At 42.9% G+C, this 23,188-nt stretch overlaps 1 protein-coding gene across 1 annotated transcript in view; it reads left to right on the top strand.

Moving 5' to 3' along the window:
• The window catches only part of ARHGEF26 (Rho guanine nucleotide exchange factor (GEF) 26), a 39,730-nt gene extending 22,470 nt beyond the window's left edge, over positions 1-17,260 (top strand). The window contains exons 6-14 of the mRNA XM_010004736.1: positions 725-877; positions 1,358-1,487; positions 3,350-3,424; positions 4,299-4,388; positions 7,704-7,858; positions 12,445-12,654; positions 15,635-15,702; positions 16,131-16,235; positions 17,118-17,260. Of these exons, the coding sequence (XP_010003038.1) occupies positions 725-877; positions 1,358-1,487; positions 3,350-3,424; positions 4,299-4,388; positions 7,704-7,858; positions 12,445-12,654; positions 15,635-15,702; positions 16,131-16,235; positions 17,118-17,260 (1,129 nt within the window). The remainder of the gene's footprint in view (positions 1-724; positions 878-1,357; positions 1,488-3,349; positions 3,425-4,298; positions 4,389-7,703; positions 7,859-12,444; positions 12,655-15,634; positions 15,703-16,130; positions 16,236-17,117) is intronic.
• Positions 17,261-23,188: the final 5,928 nt, after the last annotated feature.

The following is a 23,188-nucleotide window of genomic DNA, read 5'->3' as shown; positions in this document are numbered from 1 at the left end:
CCCAAACACTGAGATCTCTCTCATAAGCATTGCAGAAAGAAAGGCTTTTGTTTTCTGGTAAAATTAGAAATGCAAACAAGGAGGGGAAAGCTTTCAGAGGCTTGTGGATGGAGCAGGTAACAAACAATAGGGAAGTTTTTAGAACAAACAAATTTAGGGGGAAAAAGCAGCTCAGGATTTGGTTTCTGTTCCCATTTTCACTGTTTCCCATATGTGTTTGGTTTCAGTTGCAGACTGGAGTGTCTGGCACATGAGCACCTTGTCCAGCTCAGCCTGCTGTGTCTCCTTTGTTCTTAGTTTAGCAGTTCACACATACCAGAAATGTTCAATGAAATCAAGTTATTGTGCTACCTTTATTACAAGAGGAAATGTCTTAATGATGTGCTTGAAGTTGTTTCCTTTCTTTTTCAACCCTGTTTCTGGAAATTCTGGTCTAACCAGATGGGCAGTTGCTGCTTTGCTTTTGGCACCCAGGGGATGGGAAGTAACTTGGTTGCTTACGCTGAGCTCTAGCAGGTGACACTGCCACCTCCTTGGACTGGTGTCCTGTGAAGATTTCTCTGACTGTTCTGCCACAGGAGAGATGGTCCCACCCTTCACAAACCAGCCAAATTGCCCTTGGGTTATAGAAGTCATGAGATGTGTCAGGTGAAGTGTGAAATGGTGCAAGAGAGAGACTGCTGTTTTTTTCTTTTTAAAGATTAGTAATTTATTTTTTTCACAGGTTCTTTAAAGAACTTGAAGCCAGACATCAGAACAACATCTTTATTGATGACATCAGTGACATAGTTGAAAAGCATGCTTCCTCCACCTTTGACCCCTATGTCAAGTACTGCACCAATGAAGTCTACCAGCAGCGAACACTGCAGAAACTGCTGTAAGAACTGATTGTAAATTATAATTGCAAAATCACCCCTTTTGTAGTAGGAGTGAGTAGCAGGCTGTGGTATTTGGTGTAAAACCTGTGGCTTCCAACTAAGCATGTCCTCACATGCCTGGCTTTCCTTCATGCACAAGTGCCTTGGAAGTGACTTGAGTGAAAGTGCACCTGGCTGCAGGGTCTGGTCCTGCATGTGGCATGTGTTACATCCCCTTTGCCTTTCCACAGCTTCATGGGTGTCACACAGAGTCCCTGCACTCACCTTCCTGTCTGGGAAAGCCTGAGGTGTCCACATGTCAGAACTGGTTTCATATACTGAGTAGATAAAGCTGAAGGCTTGGTTGGGGTGACTCTTTCAAATCACACTTTCCTATGATTTATTATTTATTTAGTATTTTATTTATTTAAAATCTAGCAACTTTCACAGTTCTTTGGTAAAACATGCCACTTAATTCTCTCTCCCTTTTCTCCCCCCAGGGCCACAAATCCAGCATTTAAAGAGGTGTTATCCCGGATCGAGTCCCATGCGGACTGCCGGAACCTACCCATGTTCTCCTTCCTCATCCTTCCCATGCAGAGAGTCACTCGGCTGCCCTTGCTGATGGATGTGAGAACAGTTATTTTTCTCTTTCCTTGATGAGTGTTCCTTTGATGTCAGTGTCCTTTTCTGTTCAATTCCTAGTTTGTTCCAGTCTCTTCACCTCTTCTTACTTACACAGGTTACAGAGCTGTAGATGCAGATCTATTGACTGTGAAGTTCTGTAGCATGTGTTTACTTTCTGTGACAGGTACCTCCTGCTCCTCATGCCCTGATTCGAAGTTAAATATTTAGGCAATCTAATAGTAAAATTGTACAGTAAAGTGTCAAAATGATTCTGAAACCAGGGAGGAACTTAGCACAGAAATTGTATAATAGTGTTAGGATTGATACTAAACCCTACAGTTTAAAATACAAGAGTTCCTGTCATATGGATTAAGTAAAGGACCTTTTGCAGTAAATCCTGTCAGAATAGGGTCAGTTCCAGTCAGTGTGACCCTGCAGTCATCTCCCTTCCCAAGGGCATGAAGCAGCACTGATCTGCTTAGGATCCAATGGTCCTTCCTCTGCAGGTCACCAGGCACTTGGACAGTGTGATGACATGTAAGGAGGATCCATGAAGCCAAGTTCACACCAGGATTTGTGGTATTTCAGTTAAGATGCTAGAACTACATTTACGGGCTGGACCACCAGCAAGAGTGCAGGTTAAAACCCAGGCTCAGACTCTAGCACTGGTAGGATCTAGAAACAGGAGTAGAAATGTTCTCCTGTGTGTTGGCCATGTTGGCCAATTGTGCACCGATTAATTTGATCATCTGAACAGTTACTTAGTTATTCATGAACATTGAATACCCTCTTTTCTTTCTAGGTAAAAATGGAATAACAATCCAGTATTACTTCAGTTTGTCACTAGCTGAACCCCTCCCCCTTGTCTTTTTCTTCCCTTCACCTCCTTCCCCTCTTTGGCCAAAAGAATCTAAACAAGCAAACCAAGCATTTTATTTTCTACTTTGTCAGTTTCATTTGTTTTTCTTGGAGATGTTTGTGTAAACCTTATATTGAGACTTCAAAGTGAATCTGGTCTTTAAGGCATCAGTACCAGAAATATGGCTCCAGCTACGTTCGTTCAGAGTGGAGAAGCATAATTAAATCAAAGACTAATTTAATGTAAAATATATTAAGATGTTTTTTGTTTCCCAGTCAAAAACTGGTCTGTCATTGATTCAGAATGCCTATTTTTGACAGGACTTCACCTCCACCTCTAGCTCCTAAGAACAGGCTCTATCAGTAGATAAAACTGTCATGTGTAAGTCATAGTTCAGATTTATTTCTCATCATCTTTTAGTCTATCCTCTGCTGGGATGCAGCCACTGCCTTCCCTTCCATTTCCTTCCATTAGCCTTTTTTGATGTAGTAAAGTAATACCGTTATGTTTATTTTTCCATGGCTTACATAATAGTTTAGCCTTAAGAACCTTTTCTGTTAATCCTTTGGAAATAATAACCTCCCATACTGAGGGCAGACAGAGCAATAGTTTTTCCTACCCCAAGTGCAGTTGTACATAAATGGGTATTTCAGCCTCCAGGACAAACACCACGGAAGCAGAAGCACGTGGCTGGGCTGCAGTGAGGCTTTGTTGGGGTTTGCAGTTAAGAGCCAAGACAGTAGAACCTTCCCTTTCCTGGAGGGACACAGGCTGCCTCCTCCTCCGTGGTGCTGTGGATGGAGGTTGGCTGCTTTGCTCCATGGGCTTCCAAGGGAGGTATTCCTTGGCAGGAGGAAGCACTGCAGGAGGGATCCAGTGTTCCCTCATTCATCCCAGTCCACAGCTGTGACTTGTCCTCTTTGGTTTCAGTGACTGTGTGTGTCACACTCTGTTTGCTACAGCCTGTGCTGCTCAGGCCTCTGAAGTAACTGATGTTTTATTTCAGACTATTTGTCAGAAGACTCCTAAGGACTCACCAAAGTATGAGAACTGCAAGCAAGCTCTGAAAGAAGTGAGCAAGGTAGGGTCTGCAGAGTTCAACCTGGATGCAGGTTTTTTCTGCATTTCAAGAACCCACAGCCAGTAGTGGCTGCTTTTGGTGTGTGTTCGTCCCCTGAGCATTAATTGCTATGTTTGTTCATGCTCATTTTGTTCACCTGCTTCATTGTGTAGTCAAACAAACCCATCCCATTCCCTGCCTGTCACTGCAGCAGAGCCTTGTGCTGGCCCAGGTGTAGATGAAAAGTCTGGATCTTTGCAGCAAATTTAAGCATTTCTTTTGCTTTTATTGTAAGTCACCAGAGCACAGGGTACATCCAAGGAGAAGAGGCCTGTTGGTGGCTGGGAAGTCCACATGGGATGTTAGGCTTAAGGGGGATGCCTTTTCTTCCCTTTCCATCTGTGCCCCCATGATGATGTGCTCCCCACCTCCATGTGCAGGCTTCAGTAAAACTGCAGTGTGCTTCAGAAGGTCACTCTGGAGGTCACCTGTGCTGGAATTGCGAGGTGGGCTGCAAGGTTTGTGCTGGGGCTTCCTCCTGAGACCATCAGCACCTGGTGCTGGTGTGTCAGCTGTTTGGTTTGGAGCTGATCATTAACTTGGATCAGAGCTATAACACTGCTCAGAACTTTGTACCACCTGCACTGCCCTGAAGAGTGAATAATTATCATGGTATTATGGGATGATTCAGGTTGAGGGGAGCTCGGGAGCTGGCCTGGGCTCCAGGCAGAACTGCTGTGGCCTGGTCACTTGGGCCCTTATCCTGAAAGCATGATGTGTGAAACGTCAGTGTCTTTGTAAAGCTTCTGCTTTCCCAGGAGTGCGTTTTATGAAGGAAGAAAGGTCTGTATTACACACTTGAGTATGTGAAACCTGTTAAACATCTTCTTTCTAGCTGGTGCGTTTATGCAACGAAGGTGCTCGGAAGATGGAAAGGACAGAGATGATGTACACAATCAACTCCCAGCTGGAATTTAAAATCAAGGTATGATGGTGATGGTTCTGACCATAACTTATGTTGCACATGAACAGCTTTGTGTACCCATTCACGTTTGACAGCATGAACACAGCACAGGTGATGTTGGCTGTGATGCTGCTGTGCCTTTCCAGTCAAGGAAGACAAGTCCATACTCAGGTGAGCTGGAGCCCTGGAAGCAGAGTTACCAAAGCCTGGTGCAGCCAACCAAGGGGAGTAACATCAGGTTGAGGCTTTTCAGGGAAAGAATTGGGATATCTATATTTAACAGAATAAATTAGCATTAATTACTAAAGAATGAGGATGTGAAAGGAAATGTATGTCTAAGTAGTTACTTTTAGGCCAGGAAAGGGTTATTATGGTGTTTGACTATCGAGCTTTACAGCAGCACAAAACAAAAAACAGGCCTGTTTCCAGTCATCTTAGGACATGTTTGGAATTATGGTCCACCCCTACAAGGTGCTGAGTCTGCTGAACAATCTGTCAGACTCAGGAGTCAATTTTTTTTGTGGGGGTGCCTGGGAGCAGGATGGTGCTGGAGAGCTGCCCACTGCCCCATGGGGCAGGTTGTGCTGTGACACCCATGGGCCTGGCTGGTGGCTCTGGGGACACCTGCAGGGGAGGGACCCAGCCCTGCAGTGACACACTGGGGCTGCCACCAGCCTCAGGGGTGCCAGCCTGGAATGGTGAGCTGGGCAGTGGGCAGCTGCAGTGTTGGTGAAGCACTTCAGATAAATGGCACCTTTATCAGTCCAGGTCACTGCAGTGATCCCAGGTTTTTGTTTTGCTGCTTCAGGGAATATTAACCTGCAAATGTTCATAAAGAGTCTGATGATTCTGAGGTATCCAATTTTTTTTTTTCTGATACTGAAAACGTATTAGGCTATTAAAAAAAACCAACCTCTACAATCAGTTTTTTGGTAGGAAAAAATAGGAGTCAGTCATAGCAGGGGTTTTATTGTACTTTAAGGAAATTTGTTCTTTTACTTTTTTCTGGTCAATGTTTCTTAAAATACCAGTTCTGTAAACAATGTCTCATTATTGTCATACCTGTAGTAAGAAAAGGTTCATGTTTTTAAAAACACAGTACTTTAAAGGCTTCTGGTCAGCCCTGGAGGAAATGCTGCCTCTGAAAAGATGGTTTTCAACTTGTCTGAAGCATTTTTACTTGACTAAAAAGGGAAAGCAACAATAATATTTACTTAAGACAACAGCAACTAAACCATCTCTTAACAAGGGGCATGACTACATGTGCCAACAGTGGTGAGAACAGTCTCAAGTCCTTGGCCAGTCTAACCCATCTGGGGATGGTTTGCAGCCCTGCGACCTTATCTGTGGGGTCCTTCAGAGTTGTCAGATCCCCAGCAGTGTGAAGATGGTTCCTGGTCTCTTCCTTTCCCCATGGGAGGAGCATGATGCCACCTCTGCGGAAGCAAGAGGCCTTGCGTAACCTCCCCTGTGCATGCTGTGACCAGCAGGTCTCCCTGCTCTCATGGCAGTAACAGGAACTTCATTTTGGTTTTCTGTATTTTTATGCAAGTTTTTTTCCTTTGTGCATCTTAAATAAAACCACATATTGATTTGGACCCTTATTTGTGGCTAAGAGCTTGCCAGCTGGCATACAGAAGGCTGCTTTGGACACATTTCAATACATTTTAAGTTCTAACAGCTTGTTTTTTATGTAGCAAGGGGATGGTATACGTGATGTACTCTTTTGGCAATTAAGGAAAAATTAATATGAAAGTAAAAGAAAGCACCTCTGGAATACAGTCCATTAGGAAAATGTGATTAAATCTCTTGGAGATTAGAGGAATTTTTTAGTACATGCTCAAATAGAATTTTTTGAAGTACCTCTTGTCTGTGCAGCAGCCATCAGGGTGCTGTAATTCTGTTTTATAACCATAGTAAATTAGCTGAACTATTCCTGTTCTTGCTCAGCCCCATGTGGTGTTTGGGGATTTTTTTGTTTATGCTTTTGTTAGATGTGACTGTTGAGCAGTTTGTGGGAGTAAAGAGAAGCTGCTCAAAAATCATGTCACTTGCTCACGGCTCATCTGAGGAATCTGTTTTTTTAATGAAGGTTCAGAAGTTTGTTTTCTTAATCTTTTCATCTTTATTACCAGAAAAGTTTTTTTTGCAAACACACTTTTATGTTAATGAAACAAGCTCGTTCCTGATGTGGTTGTTCAAGGGCCAACCAGCCCAAAGCCTGTCAGTTCAGCAGTGTCACAGAAGGCGTGGTGGTGTCACCATTAGGGCACGGGCCTTGTGTTCCTCTCATGTCCCATGGAGCTGTTGCTGTGTTTCTGGAAATGTAAAAATCCGATGTTTGTGTCATTCAAAGGTGCTGAACCAGCACAGTTCTGATGGGAACTAAGCAGATTTTGGTAAAGCTGAATGTTGATAGTAAACTTGGTTTGATTGCTGTGAGGGATCAGGAGTTGTTCTGCGTGTGAAAGCTGAATGTTGATAGTAAACTTGGTTTGAGGGATCAGGAGTTGTTCTGCGTGGCGTTTCTGAGATCACTGAGCTGGTCTCATAACCCGAGAGGTTTAACAATGTGTCTTCAGTGAAACCCCCACAAGGGGTGAAGCCTCTGGAGGTCAGTGTCTGCTCAGAGCAGTGCCTGGTGACACTGCAGTCCAGACCTGTCCCCGGTGGAATAATGTTCCCAGGCAGCAGCTCTGCTGGGGTCAGGGCTGAGGAGCCCCAGGCAGTGGCAGCTGCCAATCTGTGATGGACCTTTGTCCTCCTGGCACATATGTCGTGGTCCAGCTCCAGAGCTGACCTGTTCTCTGGTGCCTGGGCTGTGCAGGGGGACACAGCACCACTTGGAAGGCCTCAGGGATGTGAGGAAAGACAATGTACAGCCCTCATGTTGAGAGGCTGAAGCTCTTCTGTCCAGCTGTTCAGGTGGAAAAGCTGTGAGATACCTAGAGGAAAATCCAATGTTCATTCATGGTTAAAAAATTATTACAAAAATGTATATATTCCTGGAAGTCTCCCTCTTTTAATCTCCTTAGGAGATCTCACATAGTCTGTTCCATCCCAAGTATGACCAGTCAAGAGTGCTTTTATCTTAGATGAGCAATTAGGTCATGTGCATGAGTGGTTTTCAAGTATTTGCAGGCTATGGTTTGTGTGTTTCGTGAATGATGAAGATACCCAAGACCTCGATAACCTGTCTTGTGCCTGAACTCACAATCCCTCAGCCTTGAGTTCATTCAAGCGTGTTTTTTTCCTCAACATAAAATACATTGTTATCTGTTTTTTTTTTAAATCTCTACTTTTGAAGGATTAAAATGTTATTTTCTTGCTTTTTAGCCTTTTCCACTGGTCTCCTCTTCACGATGGTTACTGAAAAGAGGTGAATTAACAGCATATGTAGAAGACACGGGACTTTTTTCTAAAAGAACTTCTAAACAGCAGGTCTACTTCTTCCTCTTCAATGATGTCCTCATTATCACCAAGAAGAAGAGGTAAGATCTCTACCAGTGTGAAACTGCCTTTGTGTTCACCTCCTTCAGTCACAGAGAAAACAGTTGTTCTGTTGAATTACAATTGACAGTGTTGCAGTGCTGGTGACTGCTGCCTGTGCCTCACCCCAGGGAGGTGAGAACCAAGGCTTCCTGGCTTTGGAGCAGCAAGTGTGTTTGCAGCCACAGCCCTCTGACAGGTTTTTTAGCCACCTGCTTGAAAGAGTGAAGGAGATTCAAAGAGAAGTAAATGCACCTGGAACCTTAGCAGCATAAATGAGGAAGGAGTGTGGGCTAACAGTGTTTTAAATCCAGTAACCACTTGTTCAACAGGATTTATTTTTGGCAACTGTAATTGAGGTTCCAAATTGTCAAACAAACTAAAAAATTCATTCTCGATGCCTTAGCAAAGGGAGGAGTTTTGAGAGGATAAAGAAACTGTTCTGGATGGCAGCTAATTTTTAAGAGAAACCCTTTTGTGAAACTTCAAATGGATAATTTAAATAAGAAGCTTTGATGAGTGAGGTGTGATACAACATCTGGGGAAAAATGCTAATATTTAAGGAAAGAAAAAGCTAAGTGAAAGTGGCAGGAAACAAAAACTGAAGTGAAAGGGTTGTTTCTATAAAGATGGGAAGAAAAATGAATAGATTCTCCCCCATTGTCTTACTGCTGTGAGCATGTTTCTGAGACCCAGTGTTTTATCAGCTTCTGCTGAGAGGTTTCTGTGGAGGTCCCTGTTGGGTCCTGGCTGCCTGACAGCACCTCACAGCCCCATCGTGCTGCTTCCAGCAGTCATTGCTTCTCTCCTGGGACTGCTGGTAACATATTGTTGTGTTGGTAGCTAAGTAAATGTTTGAGTTGGGAAAACAGTGAAAAATCCATTATCTGTGTTGTGTGTGGTTTCCTATGTGATGGCTGGTTCTCAGATTATAGAACAGATCTTTATAACAACGTATCTTATCCAAACTTTGGGGCTTTGGATTTCAAACAGCTTCCAGCTGTTGGAATTGAAATGTCCTAACTGGGCCCAGAAGCCAAAATGAAAGAGCCCTTCATATTAATGACCAGATTCACAGAGTCACTCTCCCAAGACCCCCTAAACAAATGGAAGTGACTGAAAAGGACCCATTTCTGTGACTCTCCCAGATACTCCAAGCACAAAGCATGTACTTTGCAGAAGCGCATAAGCTTATTAACAATATCTGAGCTTTTGGTGATCAGTTCTCCCACCCACAATGTTCCCATGGACACCACAGCAATGGACAGAAATATTTGTTGCTAGTTGAGTTTAAATGTTTGTACTTGAGCAGTTGAATTTCCTAAGATTCTCGTGTGAAAAAAGATTTGTCATTACTGTGCTATTAATACTAATTACTTGGGGCTGCAATCATGCTGTTTAACCTGTCCCCCACGTTGATCCTCGGCTGTCCCCTCTGAGCATTTTTCCATCTGTGTAGAACCTGGCAGGAGCAGCTGGATGGCTCAGTCCTGAGGTGGTGGAGGCCAGGCCTGGTGGTACCTGTCAGAGACGTTGTGTAGGTGGTGGTCAGGTCATACTAGTCCAGCCAGTTGTGACCCCAGAAGAGCATCTTCCTTCCTCTGACCATTTTGGTAGCTCTGGGAAGTTAACTTAGACATTTGTACAGCTGCTGAGCACAACTGCTGGGATCTGTCTGCTGCCAGGCATGGCAGAGCTTCTGTTGTGGGCACTGTACAACTGCCCAGGGAGAGGAGAGGACCAGGCTACAGAGGAGATGATTCCTCTGATCTTTTGTAGGCTTGGAAGCACACCTGGTAACAGCATTCTGCTAAAGTAACAGCTGGCTTTGAACTCCACCAAAAATCTAATGGTTCCTTTTATCCCACACCCCTCCTGCAGAGCTCAGGAGAGCTGCAGAATTCATCAAGTTTTGTTATATACAACTAAATAGCTGCCTTATCCAGATACTCAGAATATCCACCAGCTACATCCTGAGTCCTTTTAGAATATTTCAGGTGACTTCCAGAGAAGCTTATACATCGAATGACTGTACATTTATTGAATGGTCTGTTTTCCATAATCCCCTAAGGATGCCATCAAAATTCTCTCTGTCCTAATGGCTCTGTGGTTTGTCAGCTCCTGAGATACCTTGACAGTGGAATGCAGCTGGACTGGCAATCAGCCAAAGGTTCACTGCTACTTGGGCATGTTACCTGCTCCCAGCTGGCTTTCTCAAGGTGCCAGGGGTGATTTTGTAACTACAGGCAAGCACAAATGCCAAGTAACTTCCACAGAACACCAGGAATTTTGGGAGTAGTATGGCTGGACAGAGGAAAGGAAATAGGAAGACAGACCATGTACTTTCTTGTTCCAGTGCAGGTGGCCTAGAACAGAGGGTGTCACATCAGCAGGTCACTGGTGTTCATAAAAGTGCCTCTAAAAGTGGCGTGCACCCCTGGGAGGGGATACAAAATTGTTCCTTGTTTCATGTTCTGAATTGAAACTTAAGTTCACTGAAAACATTCAGTCAGACTGAAAATGAATCTATGACCTGATCACAGTAATTTTAAAGACTGTGTTACATGTCCTTCCTGTTCCTTCGCTGAGCAGATCACACACACCTGCTCCCTCCAGCACTGACAGCTCTTGTCAGCCTGTTTCAGGATCTGCCTGAAGGAGAAGTGTGTGGAGGCTTCACCTGGCTCAGCAGGGAAGAAGATGGGAACTGCCTTGAGTTTCACAGCAGGCTGTTTTGTTGAATAGAGATATGAAATAAGGCGGCTTTGTAGAGGTTTCTCTCTGTCCATTAATTAGCAAGGAGTGCATTTATTATTTGTTACACAAATGTATAGACTACATTTCTTTTTTAGATGCAAGATTCTTAAAGAACTACAGCAGCATTCCTAGCTGGCCTTGCTAGTTTTGCCCTTGTCTAAGTAGGGATTGCCCAGACAACAAGACTGAAGGGACTTCTCTAAAAAACAAAACAAAAAATCCCACAACCAAAACACAATGCAACAAAAACCACCACACATCCTCCCCACACCCCCCCCGAGCTCCCCATCAAACCTTTCCCTGTTGTAGCATTTGTAATTGAAGAGAAAAGAAAGAGGGAGACACTGATAATTATGTAAGTGTTCTTTTCTTCTTCAGTAGGAACCCTCAGCTACTACAGATAGCACTTGAAACAACTGTCCTCCAGTGACAAGTAGCATCTTTTTGTAAATAAATTGATAAACTGGAATCTAGAGCTGGATTTAGGGGAATGTGAAACCTAAGTCCACAGTCTGTGCTCCCTCCCTTCTCACGGCCTCTCTTAAAACACTTAAGCTTTTCTACAGGACAGTCACAGTAAATCTGAGTGTGTTAGGTTTCAAGGAAGAGCTGAGTGCACACCTTTCATAGAACAAAAGTAAAAACATAATTGTTAGAGCTGAAAGAACTGAAAGAAGACCTTTGTTTTTACACTAGATGCACTGGCAGAAACTATTAATCCACAAAAATCCAGGAATACAATATGATCTGCAAACCTGTTGTCACTTGAAGAACAGAAATTCTTCTAAAGCTGCATGAGTCACAGAAACCAGCCCTAACTTCTGTTTTGAGTCATAGATCAGTTGTGTTTCATAAATTCCTTTTCTGAAGGACTCCAAGTAAGAATTATAAAGACCACTGCATTACCTCCAGAGGGATTCACAGATACTTTTCTGACAGTTCACAACATTGGTATATATCCCACTAGACAAGTCATCTGTCTGTTTTCTTGCAATCGCTGAGCTCCATGAGGGGTGAACATGCTTCACTTGTACCTGCCAGAAGGGGTCTGTCACCACCAGCACTTCAGACAGTTTCAGTTCCAGGTGTCTGGGATTTGATGTGTATCACTTAGTGCTGAGCTTGCTGTGTATCTCTGGCAGCAAAATTAATCTTCTCAAGTATGTTTTCAATTTAAATTATTTTAATGAACCAGAGTAATCCGAGGGTCTAGCACAGCTTTTAATCACTTGAGGCTGAGGCCTAAAGATTCTACTTTAAGGTGGAATGTGTTTGCATGTTCTCACCTATCTGGGAAAGCTGCCCTAACATCACTGGCCATCACTCAACACTGATGAGGACGGAAGAAGCAGTTCTGAGGTCTTCTGCTTTCTGTGAGGTGTGCCAGCAAAGACAGGTTTATCTGGAAGCAGTGTATGTACCCATGGTTCTGCAGGCACAGGAAAAGGGAAATTTTACTTTTCCCCCCTGTAACAATCTATAACTAAGATCTGTTGTTTATTTGAAGCTACAAAAGAAAAAGAAGAGCAATTCTAAACAGTTGCTGTGCTTGTTTTCAAAATGGAGAAAGCTGAGTGTGCATCCCAAGAACACGAGACTCATTGAGCTGTGCCACTTACTGAAACTTCACAGGGTTTAAAAACTGATCTACTTTAAATCTCAGAAAATTGTTTCAAAAATCCAGAAAAGACTGGGATCTAAGATGTCACAAGAATCATGCCATAAAAAAGTGGATTCTCTGAGTTGAGTTTGCTTCCAGACATACTTAATGGGAAATTAAACATTAAAATTGTGGGATTTATTTTTAATTCTTCCCTCCTTTGTTTTGCAGTGAGGAGAGTTACAATGTCACAGATTATTCTTTGAGGGACCAGCTGGTGGTACAACAATGTGACAGTGAGGACCTGACTTCATCTCCTGTGAAGAACACCTCAGCTATGCTGTACTCAAGGCAGAGCTCTGCAGCTCACCTCTTCAGGCTGGCAGCCCTCAGCAACCACGCAGGAGAGCGGGTGGAGATGCTCCTGGGGACAGAGACTCAGTGAGTTATAAGCATTTTTACTGAGTGGCAGAGAAGAGTGTGCAGCTCACCCAGTATCCTCCTGGATACTGGAATACAATAAAGCCTCTGCAAACTTAGCTCAGTTTTCTCTCCTGTAATCCTGTTGAGAGGGATTGGTGGTAGGAAGTGCATGTCCTGTTGAGTGTTGTTCTCTTCCTTGAGCTCATGGTGTAGGGATAATGGAAAACTGAATGCACGTGGTGAAATTCTGTACACTGAAGTATCTGTTACTATGTGCTACTGTCTGGTGTCTTCAGGCCAAGAATTAACTGTGTCATGGAGATTGCCAGCTCCCTAGGAAGGAATTACTAAATCTCTCCTAGCTGGTGATGAGGCAAACAAGGGCTGCAGGACAGAGTGTTAAGCAGTTTGGGTTTTTGGGGTTTAGAGAGGTTGTGGAAGGCATTTCCATTAAATATATTTTCAACGTAAGTGAATTCACAGTAAAAAATTAAGTCACCAAAGCTCTGCCTAATTCAAGTGTTCAGTAAAACAACACAATCCAGTGATCACACACTGTAACACGGAAGCTTTGTAGTGTTCAATATGAACTACAAATGTGACTTAACGTGTCCGAGTCACCACTGGGTTTTGTTATAGCAGGAGTGCTGTTCTCTAGAAACTATTATGTCCAGAGGGTGTGTGTCTGAAGCAAAGCAGAAGAGCAAACAGCACTTGCAGCTGGAAGTGCTGTACATGTATCTACAGCTGTCCTACAAGTACTTCAGACTAGCACAGGCCTGTTTGAGGAACAGAACCTGGTGCTGAGAACTGCAGGTTCTTGCATTTCTAATGGAAGGTCCATTGCAACAGTGGAGGTGCTGAGTCAGGGTTTCAGGCTGTAACAACATTCCCATCTCATCCCATGGCACACTGTGGATGCTGAGTAATGGGGCATGGGAGTCCAGGTGTAATGTAGGTCACCAAGAGGAAAATGTTGCTGGTACTGTTGTAGTTAAGGGAGGTTTTGCTTGATCCTTGAGAAGAAGACCTTCAATTTTCTCGCTGCAGAGACTAATTGAAGCTTGCTCTGTTGTTTTTCTGTGGTGTTTAGTTCCTCACTGTTTTAATGTATCTTGCCCCAGCTGTCAGTTCTTTCAGCAATGTGGGGTTTACACTGTGTTTTCTACATGAGGAGCACAGTGTCAGCAGGAGGAAATGGGCACAGGTGCATCCTAAGGCATCCTGGTGGTAGCAGGCAAAGGTCCTTAAGGTCTGGATGCAGAATGCTCTTGTCCTTCAGCAGGGATTTGTGAATTATTTACGACAAGGGCTGCTGCACTGCTGGTGCAGCAATGGAAACAGTACTGGATTCAATGGGAGGTGGGGTCTGGCTTTGCCCTGGGGATGCTGTGGAGCTGTGCTGGGATAGACCGGTCCTTGTTCTCTTGAACAAGTTTGGAAGAGTGTTCTGCTTTAGAAATACACAACAAGAAGTGTCTTGTTCTTTGTGGTGCAAATATCTGAGAGGCTGTAATTTCTCTGTAGTGCCATTAACTTCCACACAACCCTCCACAGAAGTAAAAGATTTTATCTGTTTAGTGGAAGCTGGAGGAGGGAGAGAAGCCATGAAACAGAGTGATCCAGATGTATCCCAGCCTGGAAAAATGTACAGTTTTAGGTTTGCTTTCAAAGTTTAGAATAACCCTGAAAGAGACTATAGATCACTGATGATTTCTAGTAAAGATCTCATTATAAGCAAGCAGAAGATTCAAACTTGTTTGGGACTGCATTTTTACTGAGAAAAAAAACCAACAAAACAATACATTTTTAGTTGTCTGGTCTTTTTAAGGAAAGACATTTTGTTCTGCAGATTTGTTACTGATTTGCTGTATGTTATGTGTAATATAAATAGCAGTCTAGCAGATTGTCATTTAAAGGAAAATACTTGGAAAAGAAGTACTTTAGTTGGAAATTACCTGGTTTTTAGAGTATTATCATGCACATAGGGTACAGAAAGAGAACTTGCTCTCAACTTTTGAGGACTGAAGAAATCTACAGCAGGGAGTCCAACCTGGATGGCTTAGTGTTTATTGAATGGCAGCACAGTTTGATCATGTTTTGTCACTGTGCTGTGTGGTTCAAGGAAGAAAGTACCAGCATTAGGTCACGTACCTTGTACTGCCCTGTGAGTAAGAGACAAAACATGTGGAAGGCACGGATTATGAAGAAATACACTGTTAAACTGGGAGACAATCTGGCATTAGCCCACTATTCTCAGAGTTGTTGGAAAGGAAATACAGTTTTCCTGTTTAGAGTGGTTACTGGGAGAGGAGAATATCAGTGTAAAGAACACCCGTTTCCAAAAAAACCCCCAAAGCAAACCCAGAATTGCACACGGACTTCCTTACTTTGGTTGGCACACAAGTTTATCACCCCTGCTTTTAATGATTGAAGTGTCTAACCTAGCATGCCTTGTCATCCTGGCCATGTGAGCAGCAAGGAGCACATGTTACTAGGACATGTGTAGTAGTTTCAGCTTTGAGTAACAGTGTGTGTTGGGATTTAAAAACAATAATAATTGTTTTTCATTCTTGCTTTTAATTCTAAGTGTCCATTGCAGGTAGTTCTTACAGGAAACCTGCTGGTATTTTATATTAAAGTTGCTGGATTGCATTTATCAACTCAATCCGCATTAGGTGGGATTTTTTAAAATTAGTGTATGATTATGTATTAGCAGAGAAGTTTATTTGCATTACTGAAAGATGATAAATGCAAGACATGCCAGGGGTCCCGTGTAGGGCTTTTTTCCCTAATCCAACATGCTTAAAATAGTTGAGTAAGTGTGAATGATTTGTAACTAGAAGTAGTATCACATCTTTTTGTCATATTTTGAGAGGACAAAGGAGGTTTGGTTTTGTTTTCTTTAGCCAGTAGGAGTGAGTTTAAACACAGGATTTTGAAGGGGGGGGGAGTCTTGACCATTCTCATTAGCTGAGTTTTGTCTTTGCTGCTGCAGGAGTGACAGAGCTCGCTGGATCACAGCGCTGGGACAGGACAGAGACGGGCAGAAAACAGACAGGACAAGTAAGTTACAGCTACCAAGATTTTTGAGAGCTTTGACAGGAGAATGGGAGTGCACTGCCATGTAATGGAGACCATAAATACCCTTAGAAGTGTCCTTTGATTTTCTTCCTGGGCTCTGTTGTTTTAGAACTCATAAAACTGCCATCTCCTGTGCCCAGGGGCTGCTGTGAGGTGTTCTGTGTCAGTCAGTTCCATTGGCATTCATGGACACTGGTGTGGTTGTTTCAATCCCTTAGCAAAAATACAAAGCCTCTTCCTTTGTGTTTATCCCAAGTTTATATCAAATTGCTCAGGTAGGAAGTCATCTGTTTAATTTTCAGCCTCCTTTGGCTTTTTGGGGAGAGTATACTCTAAAATGGAAATAAAAAAAATTGTATATATATATTTTAATACAAAATACTCTGTTATGTGAAATATTTCTTCCACAGCCTTGACTCAGGTAGAGATCATCAGAACTTACACAGCAAAGCAGTCAGATGAATTGTCTCTTCAAGTTGCTGATGTTGTTTTGGTGTATCAGAAAGTAAATGATGGTGAGTGAGAATTTTACTGTTAATAACCCTCTGTCACCACTGCAGGTGGATTCTGCTAGAAAAACTAGTTTCCTCATAGCATTAGCTATACAAGGAATAAAGGTTTAGCTCCCAAGAAAAATGGGAGCAGTTCAGTTTCTAGAGGACAGCCTGTGTTCAGGCAACAGGTGTGCAAAGTAACTCGTTGCCTGTCATAACTTACAGAAATAGCTGCACGAAGTGTGTGGTGGTTGATCTTGACACTGAAACGTCCATAGATAAGAAATGGAATTCTGCCTAAAAACATGGAGCTCAGACATGTGAGTGAGCACCAGGTTTGTCAGAATAAGAGAAATAGGCACATTATTAGTCATGTCACACACTGTGCTTCACTGCCTGTTAAGCACAGGGGTTTGGCACAGTTGATTTTAAGTTTTTCATAGCATCTACTACCCTAAGATCAATTTTGATTCTCACCTGGACATGCAAATGATGCAACTAAGACCTCGTGATGTCTTGCCTCAGTGATGCTTCCATGTGTCAGTGCTTGACATACTAAATCCTAACTTAACAATGTTGTTCAACATTACCTGTGAAACCAAAGATCCTATCAATCAGTTGTGCTGCATTGCTTTGTCTAGATTGCAATTATATTATCACAAACAATTTGAATTTCAATATAAAAATGTATTACTTATTTCATATAATATTTATTTTTACATACTATTTTGTGCTTAGTCTGTATAAAAAAATAATCTGTCAAACCTCTCTTAATCTGGCACTTTGTTCACTGCCAAGGTAGTGTATGTGTAGTGTATGTGCTGGTTGTCTCCTTGAGCACAACACAGGGCTCTTGAGCAGCAGGTGAAGAGGTTGGTGACTCCTTGTCCTTCCCCCCTGCAGGCTGGTACGAAGGGGAGCGGCTGCGGGATGGAGAGAGAGGCTGGTTCCCCATGGAGTGTGCAAAGGAGATCACATGTCGTGCCACCATTGACAAGAACATGGAGCGGATGGGACGCTTGCTGGGACTGGAGACCAACGTCTAGACTGGTTCTGGTTCTTTGTACTCTGCTACAGGAGTTGCACTACCTTCTGTCACAGGGCAGGGCTCTATGCCCTGTGGCTCCTGCATGGAAACTGTGGGTCACCAATGCAAAAATTCTAGTAACAGCACTGATGTTTCAGGCACTCATCCCTTTTTGTTTTGCGTTTCAAGAGCTCTGAATTGAAACCTGGCTCAAGCAGTAGATTTCAACCAGCAGCAGTTTCTTAAGCACAGAAGATGAAGTCATGCATCTTTTTCAACCTTGGTCTTAGGTATTCTTTCTCCATCTGCTTTTGAGCATCTCAACTGTCAGCAGCAGAGCTCTGTGTAGCTGCAGGAGACTGAGCCCCAGAACCTCACCCAGAGCATTGCTCTGGAGGTGAACAGCAATTTTGGAGGTTTCCTGCTCCTCAGAAACAGCTGTGTTAGGTTCCCAGTACCAGAGTGTGTTAATGGGATACTTTCCAGTTGTTGGGGGTATTTCCCAGTTGTTGTGTCAAAATGTCTTGAATTACCTGAACTTGACTAACCAATGCTGTAATTCATAAAGGAAGGCATAGCTCTCCAGCACCAATCCAGGGACAATCCAGGCTTTGTAAGAAGTAATTATTACTCTCTAATTGATGTTAGCAAAGCTGACACCAGCTCTAGGGCAGAATCCAGAGAAGTGCCCCCAGCAGGATTTCTGAAATCAAGAAGCATACCAAACTCTGCAAAATATGGAATGTTGATTATCTTGGTCTCAGAGCACCATATTTTAAAGGAGTAAAAACAGCTGGAAATGTGTGCAGTTTTGTTTGTTTTCCCCTTGTCTTTAAATAGTCTTTATATTAGTTACTGCTTCAGAGCTAGGGTTTTGATGGAGACTGCTGATTTTTTATATTGTTTTTTTAGTCTTTCTGCTCTTTGGTATTAAAGGACATAGATTATTTCCTTCTGTGGAGACAAAGTTCAGCTTCAGCTTACCAACAGCTTTAGCATCTGTTAGCATCAGCTTGAATCCACAGGCAAGAAAGGAGGGAGAAGTAAGATAAATAAAGTTTTGTTAAGGTGCCAGGCTTTCTTATCTCCATTGCATGTGTGTCTATAGATATACAGATGTAGATAGATAACCACAGAGGAAAGACTTGGAGGTAGATGACTTGGCACCCTGATGAACCTGGTATTTGTATCTTTGCCTTCCTGTGCTGCAGTGTGACTTGATGTCCTTGGGTGCTCCAGGCCTGAGCTAAGGAGGGAGAGCAGAGGTTCAGGAGCCTGGCTCATGCTGGAGGAACTGGCACTGGTGCTGCCTCACCTGCTCTTTGCTTCAGAGAAGACTTCTCACAGTTGCACTACACACCCCACCTGCTACATTGCTGCAGTTCAGCTTTGGAATTTCACTGAAAAAAAACCACTTAATGTTGTGTGAATAAAATGCACTAAAAATGAATTAAATTTCAGTGCATCTTCTCTGTATATATGTGTGACAGTTTGTATTATAAAACCTTCACATTTAAGGACCAGCTGATAACTCAGCAGGGTAGAGTACATGTTCAATAAAAAAAGAGGGAAGAACTTGCAGTACAAAGGCTGCTTGTTGCTTTCCCTGCCTTTTTTTAAAGGGGCTGATGCTGGTTTATATACTGTAATATGTTGATTGGATTTGTGAATGAACAGGATGTTTATAAAGATGTATCTCTGTAACACTTTAAAATGTATTAAGAAGGCAATGATTTTGTACAAAAATACTTATCTTGACTGTCTGAGTGGCTAAACAGCTTTGTAAATTAATTTATAAGTAGACAAACTGTAAATTGAACAAAGACTTATTTAACATAGTAAAAATACTGCTAATATTTTAACATTTTACTGTACACAGGCAGACGTTTAATATGTAACTGAATGTATAAATCCAGACATTAATTTTATTCAGATTTTTTAATACATTGTATATATTTTTCATACCTAGTTTTTCCAAAATGCTGTAATGTTTTTTAAAAGACATTTTTCATTTTTGCTATTGTGAGACACAATTCTTCAGGAATTAAAGCTTCTATGATTTTACAGGACAACAATCAATAAAATACCTTTAAAGCCTTACTAAAAAAATAACCCAAAAGTTTGTTTTTCTTTAAGAAACACTGTTGAACTGCAAGTAGTTAATGTCATTCTTGGCAAAGAATGGCGTTTTTTAATTTCTGTAAAGCTAACTAGCACTGTAGCATCCTACTTCATCTGTCATAGATCAATTTACACATATACCCACAATTGAAGCAATGGCATAAAACATACCTAGGCTCAGGTAGAGACTGTATTAGGAGAGGGAGCCAGGAGAACAGTCAAGAACTTAAAACACTTCAGTATCTTTGCTTTCTACAGCAATGATCTAGTCCAACCCCTTCAGGGCTTACCCAGTGTTACAGCAAGTTATTAAGGGTATTGTCCAAATGGTTCCTAACACTGACAGACACTGGGCACTGAGCACCTCTCTACCAGGCCTGTCCCAGTGTTTGATCAGCACCACCCTCTCCACATGTCCTGAGGAACCTGCAGAGAGTAAGGCAGTCTTCCCTCAGCCTCCTTTTCTCCCAGCTAGACAAACCTGCAGTCCTCAGCTGCTCCTCACAGGACATGTCTTTCAGCCCTGTCACCCTCTATGAGCTTCTAAGAACATGGCCACGAGACCCACCACAAAGAAAATGCTGGATGCAGTTCTCATGGTAGAGATGACTACACTAGTTATTGTTAAACAGAATAAATGCTGGAAGGTTGTATTGAAAGTCTTTTATAATGCATAACTTACCTGGGGATGGACATAGATGGGAAGAAAGATGATTCCTTGGGGCCTTCAGGACTGTCTTCTCCAAACTGATGATACCTTGTTCTCTTTGGCCACCAGTGGCCAGGGACCCTTCTCAGGAGTGTAAACACCGTAGCCTAGGAGCTGTTACAGTCTCCTACATGCAGGAGTGCAGCTACAAAGTCATTCCTTTACCTTTGTCCCATACGTTCATCTGCCTCCCCTCCCCCCACAATGCCTGAAGAAATTTCCAAACTTTTAAAAAGTGGCCTTTTGGTGAGCTGATGAAGCAGCACTTCCTAAAAGGGCAGTGAGTTTTTATGGGAAGCGGCTGCTGCCATCAGTGTTTTCTAAGCTCCACAGCTGCAGTCTGCACTACATTAATTCCCTCATGCACAGAAATAAAAGACTGCACCCCATTCTGTTCAGTGCAGCACCAGCATGTGCCTGGAAAGGGCACCTCTTAAAAATACTCTTATTTTCACACAGACTAGAAATTTAACACACCATGACAAGTGATTTACATAAAATTTTTGTACAAACAAGTTTTCAGAAGCTAAGAATTTGGTTTTTCCTTTGTAGCAATTCGACAATATTTTCTTTTATTAAAAATTACGTTTTTAACTCCTGACTTGCTCCAAGATGAGCACTTCTACTTTAGAGGGAATGATGTATAAAGCTCATTTATTGCTTTCACTGAACTGCACTCACAGACACACAGGCACATGCATGTGTTCTGTCTCTCCTGCCCATGGAGGACACAACCCTGGTACCTCCTTTTTCATCAAACAGCCCATCAGTGATAGAATACAGCTGGGAGTTTGTTACTGTAAAATTAATTTTAATTTTTAAAACAGCCTGGAATTTTCCCCTCTTCCTTACATGACTTCTCTAATCAGGTTTAAAGCAAGTTGACCAAATATAGTCAATATACAGGCTCTCAGTTCCCTAACTGCACCTGGTTTCATTTTACATGATGCAATTAAATACACATTACTTAAGGTGGGCAGAAACCAATCCCAGTCCAACATGCATGACTGGCCCAGCCATTTGGTACCTGCATGGTTAAGAACAAACTCTCAGGTTCACACTCACCCTCACCTCACCCTCAAGACCACCTGTCTGGGCATTTCCAAACACTCCTGTGACATAACTAAAGTGCAGTTCTGTACTGTCTTTTCTGCTTTATGCAATTACTGCAACATAAGAAATACAACATTTTAACCTGCTGATCTTTTTTAAAAAGTAATGATATAATGCAGTAGTGTTCTTTCATACCAAATAAAATTGTTCTCCATTATGCAAAGTGCATTTGCTGAATATAAAAAGCCTGAAGTAGGACCTCCTTAAGTCAACATACACAACCTCATAAAAGTTCTTGTGCAGCACCATACCTTAAAATTATCTCTAAGAACATAGACTAAGATTTTTTTTCCCGTGTCCTGTTGCTAAAGTAACACACAATCAAAACAAGTGGACAGAAGACAAGTGTTAGAAACAAATCTAAAGTAAATTTTTATGCCAAGACTGAGGAAATCTGAGAAAGTTTTGTCTCCTGGGAAAGCACACAAGAGTTCTTCAGTGGTGGTGTGAGCTCTACTGCAGTCTGCAATGGTTATCAACAACACTATCACAACAACTACATAATTGAGGCCAACTGGAGATAACACGAAGGTCAGGAAGAATTAATTACCACCACTGAATGCTGTTTCATTCCATAACCTGGAGTTCCAGAAAATTATATGAATGCTAAGACAGAGGCAGAAACAGCCTTCATTAAGTGCACTATGAACTGGGAAGAGAAAAACTGATGGTCTCTGGCTAGCCATATGAGAAAGAAAGTTCTAAACCTTACTACATTAGCATTACCTCATAGACTGCTTAACAACCTTATGTCCTGGTTTCATCCTGCTGTGTGTCTAAACCCCTCACAGCCTCTTGCTCACCCTCCCCCAGTGGGATGGGGAAGAGAATCAGAAGGGTAGAACTGAGGAAACTCATAGGTTGAGATAAGACAGTTTAAAGCAAAAGCTGTAGGCACAAGCAAAGCAAAATCAGACATTCATTAATTCCTTCCCATCACTAGGCAGGTGTTCAGCCATCCCCAGGAACACAGAGCTCCACTACACATAAGGGTGACTTGAGAAGGCAAAAGCTATGACTGAATGTCTCCCTTCTCCATCCCCAGCCTTTATTGCTGAGTAATGTGGCCATTCAGCTCAGCTGTTCCACTGTGTCCTCTCAGTTTGAGTGTCCCCACCCAGCCCACTAACTGGTGGGGCAGCTTGAGAACCGAGGAAGGCCTGGAACAGCCCTGAGCCACCAACACTGCTCAGCAAGACCTGAACAGCCCTGTGCCACCAACACTGCTCAGCAAGACCTGAACAGCCCTGTGCCACCAACACTGCTCAGCAAGACCTGAACAGCCCTGAGCCACCAACACTGCCCAGCAAGACCTGAACAGCCCTGAGCCACCAACACTGCTCAGCAAGACCTGAACAGCCCTGTGCCAACACTGCTTTCACCACAAATCCACAACACAGCACCCCACTCACTACTACAAAGAAAATCAACCATATCCCAGCCAAAGGCTGTATGCCTAACACTGGAAAAAAGGATAATTGTCAAAGTCTCAAGAACACAAAGATTTCTGACACTTTTCTGCTTAAAAATGTATGTCAAGCTGCACGCTTTTAGCACAGTTGGGGAAGGTCAGTATCCTTATTTACGCATTAATCACGTCGCTTTATGTGTAACCACCTGACCTCCCCAGCCCATGGCCACCTCAGCCTGCCTTTCTCTGGGCTTCAGAGCCAGAGTCTCCATCATCTGGGGGACAAGGATGGAGCTTCCAGAGACCTGCTTTCTTCAACTTAACCAGCTCTGCTGTTCTCACACAGGTTCTGCTATCGCTACCATTTATTTCAGCTCTTTGTGTTCTTAGATAGAAATTCAGTCATAACTCCAGTACCGCAAAACCCAAGGAGAGTCACAGCGGTAAAACCTCCCAGCCTTCATCTCCTCAACGCCTTGTAACCCAGGCGGTGGCAGCGCTGCTGCCCGCACCTCCCCAGGGCCCACACAGCCCGGCCCCACACGGAGCAGTCGGGCCCGACCGGCCCCGCACACAGCACAGGCCGCTCCCCC

Source organism: Chaetura pelagica, unplaced genomic scaffold (genome assembly GCF_000747805.2).
Source record: "Chaetura pelagica isolate M959 unplaced genomic scaffold, ChaPel_1.0 scaffold829, whole genome shotgun sequence".
Classification (NCBI taxonomy): Eukaryota; Metazoa; Chordata; class Aves; order Apodiformes; family Apodidae; genus Chaetura; species Chaetura pelagica.
The sequence above is the reverse complement of the archived record's forward strand: the minus strand, read 5'-3'. Positions and strand labels throughout refer to the sequence as shown.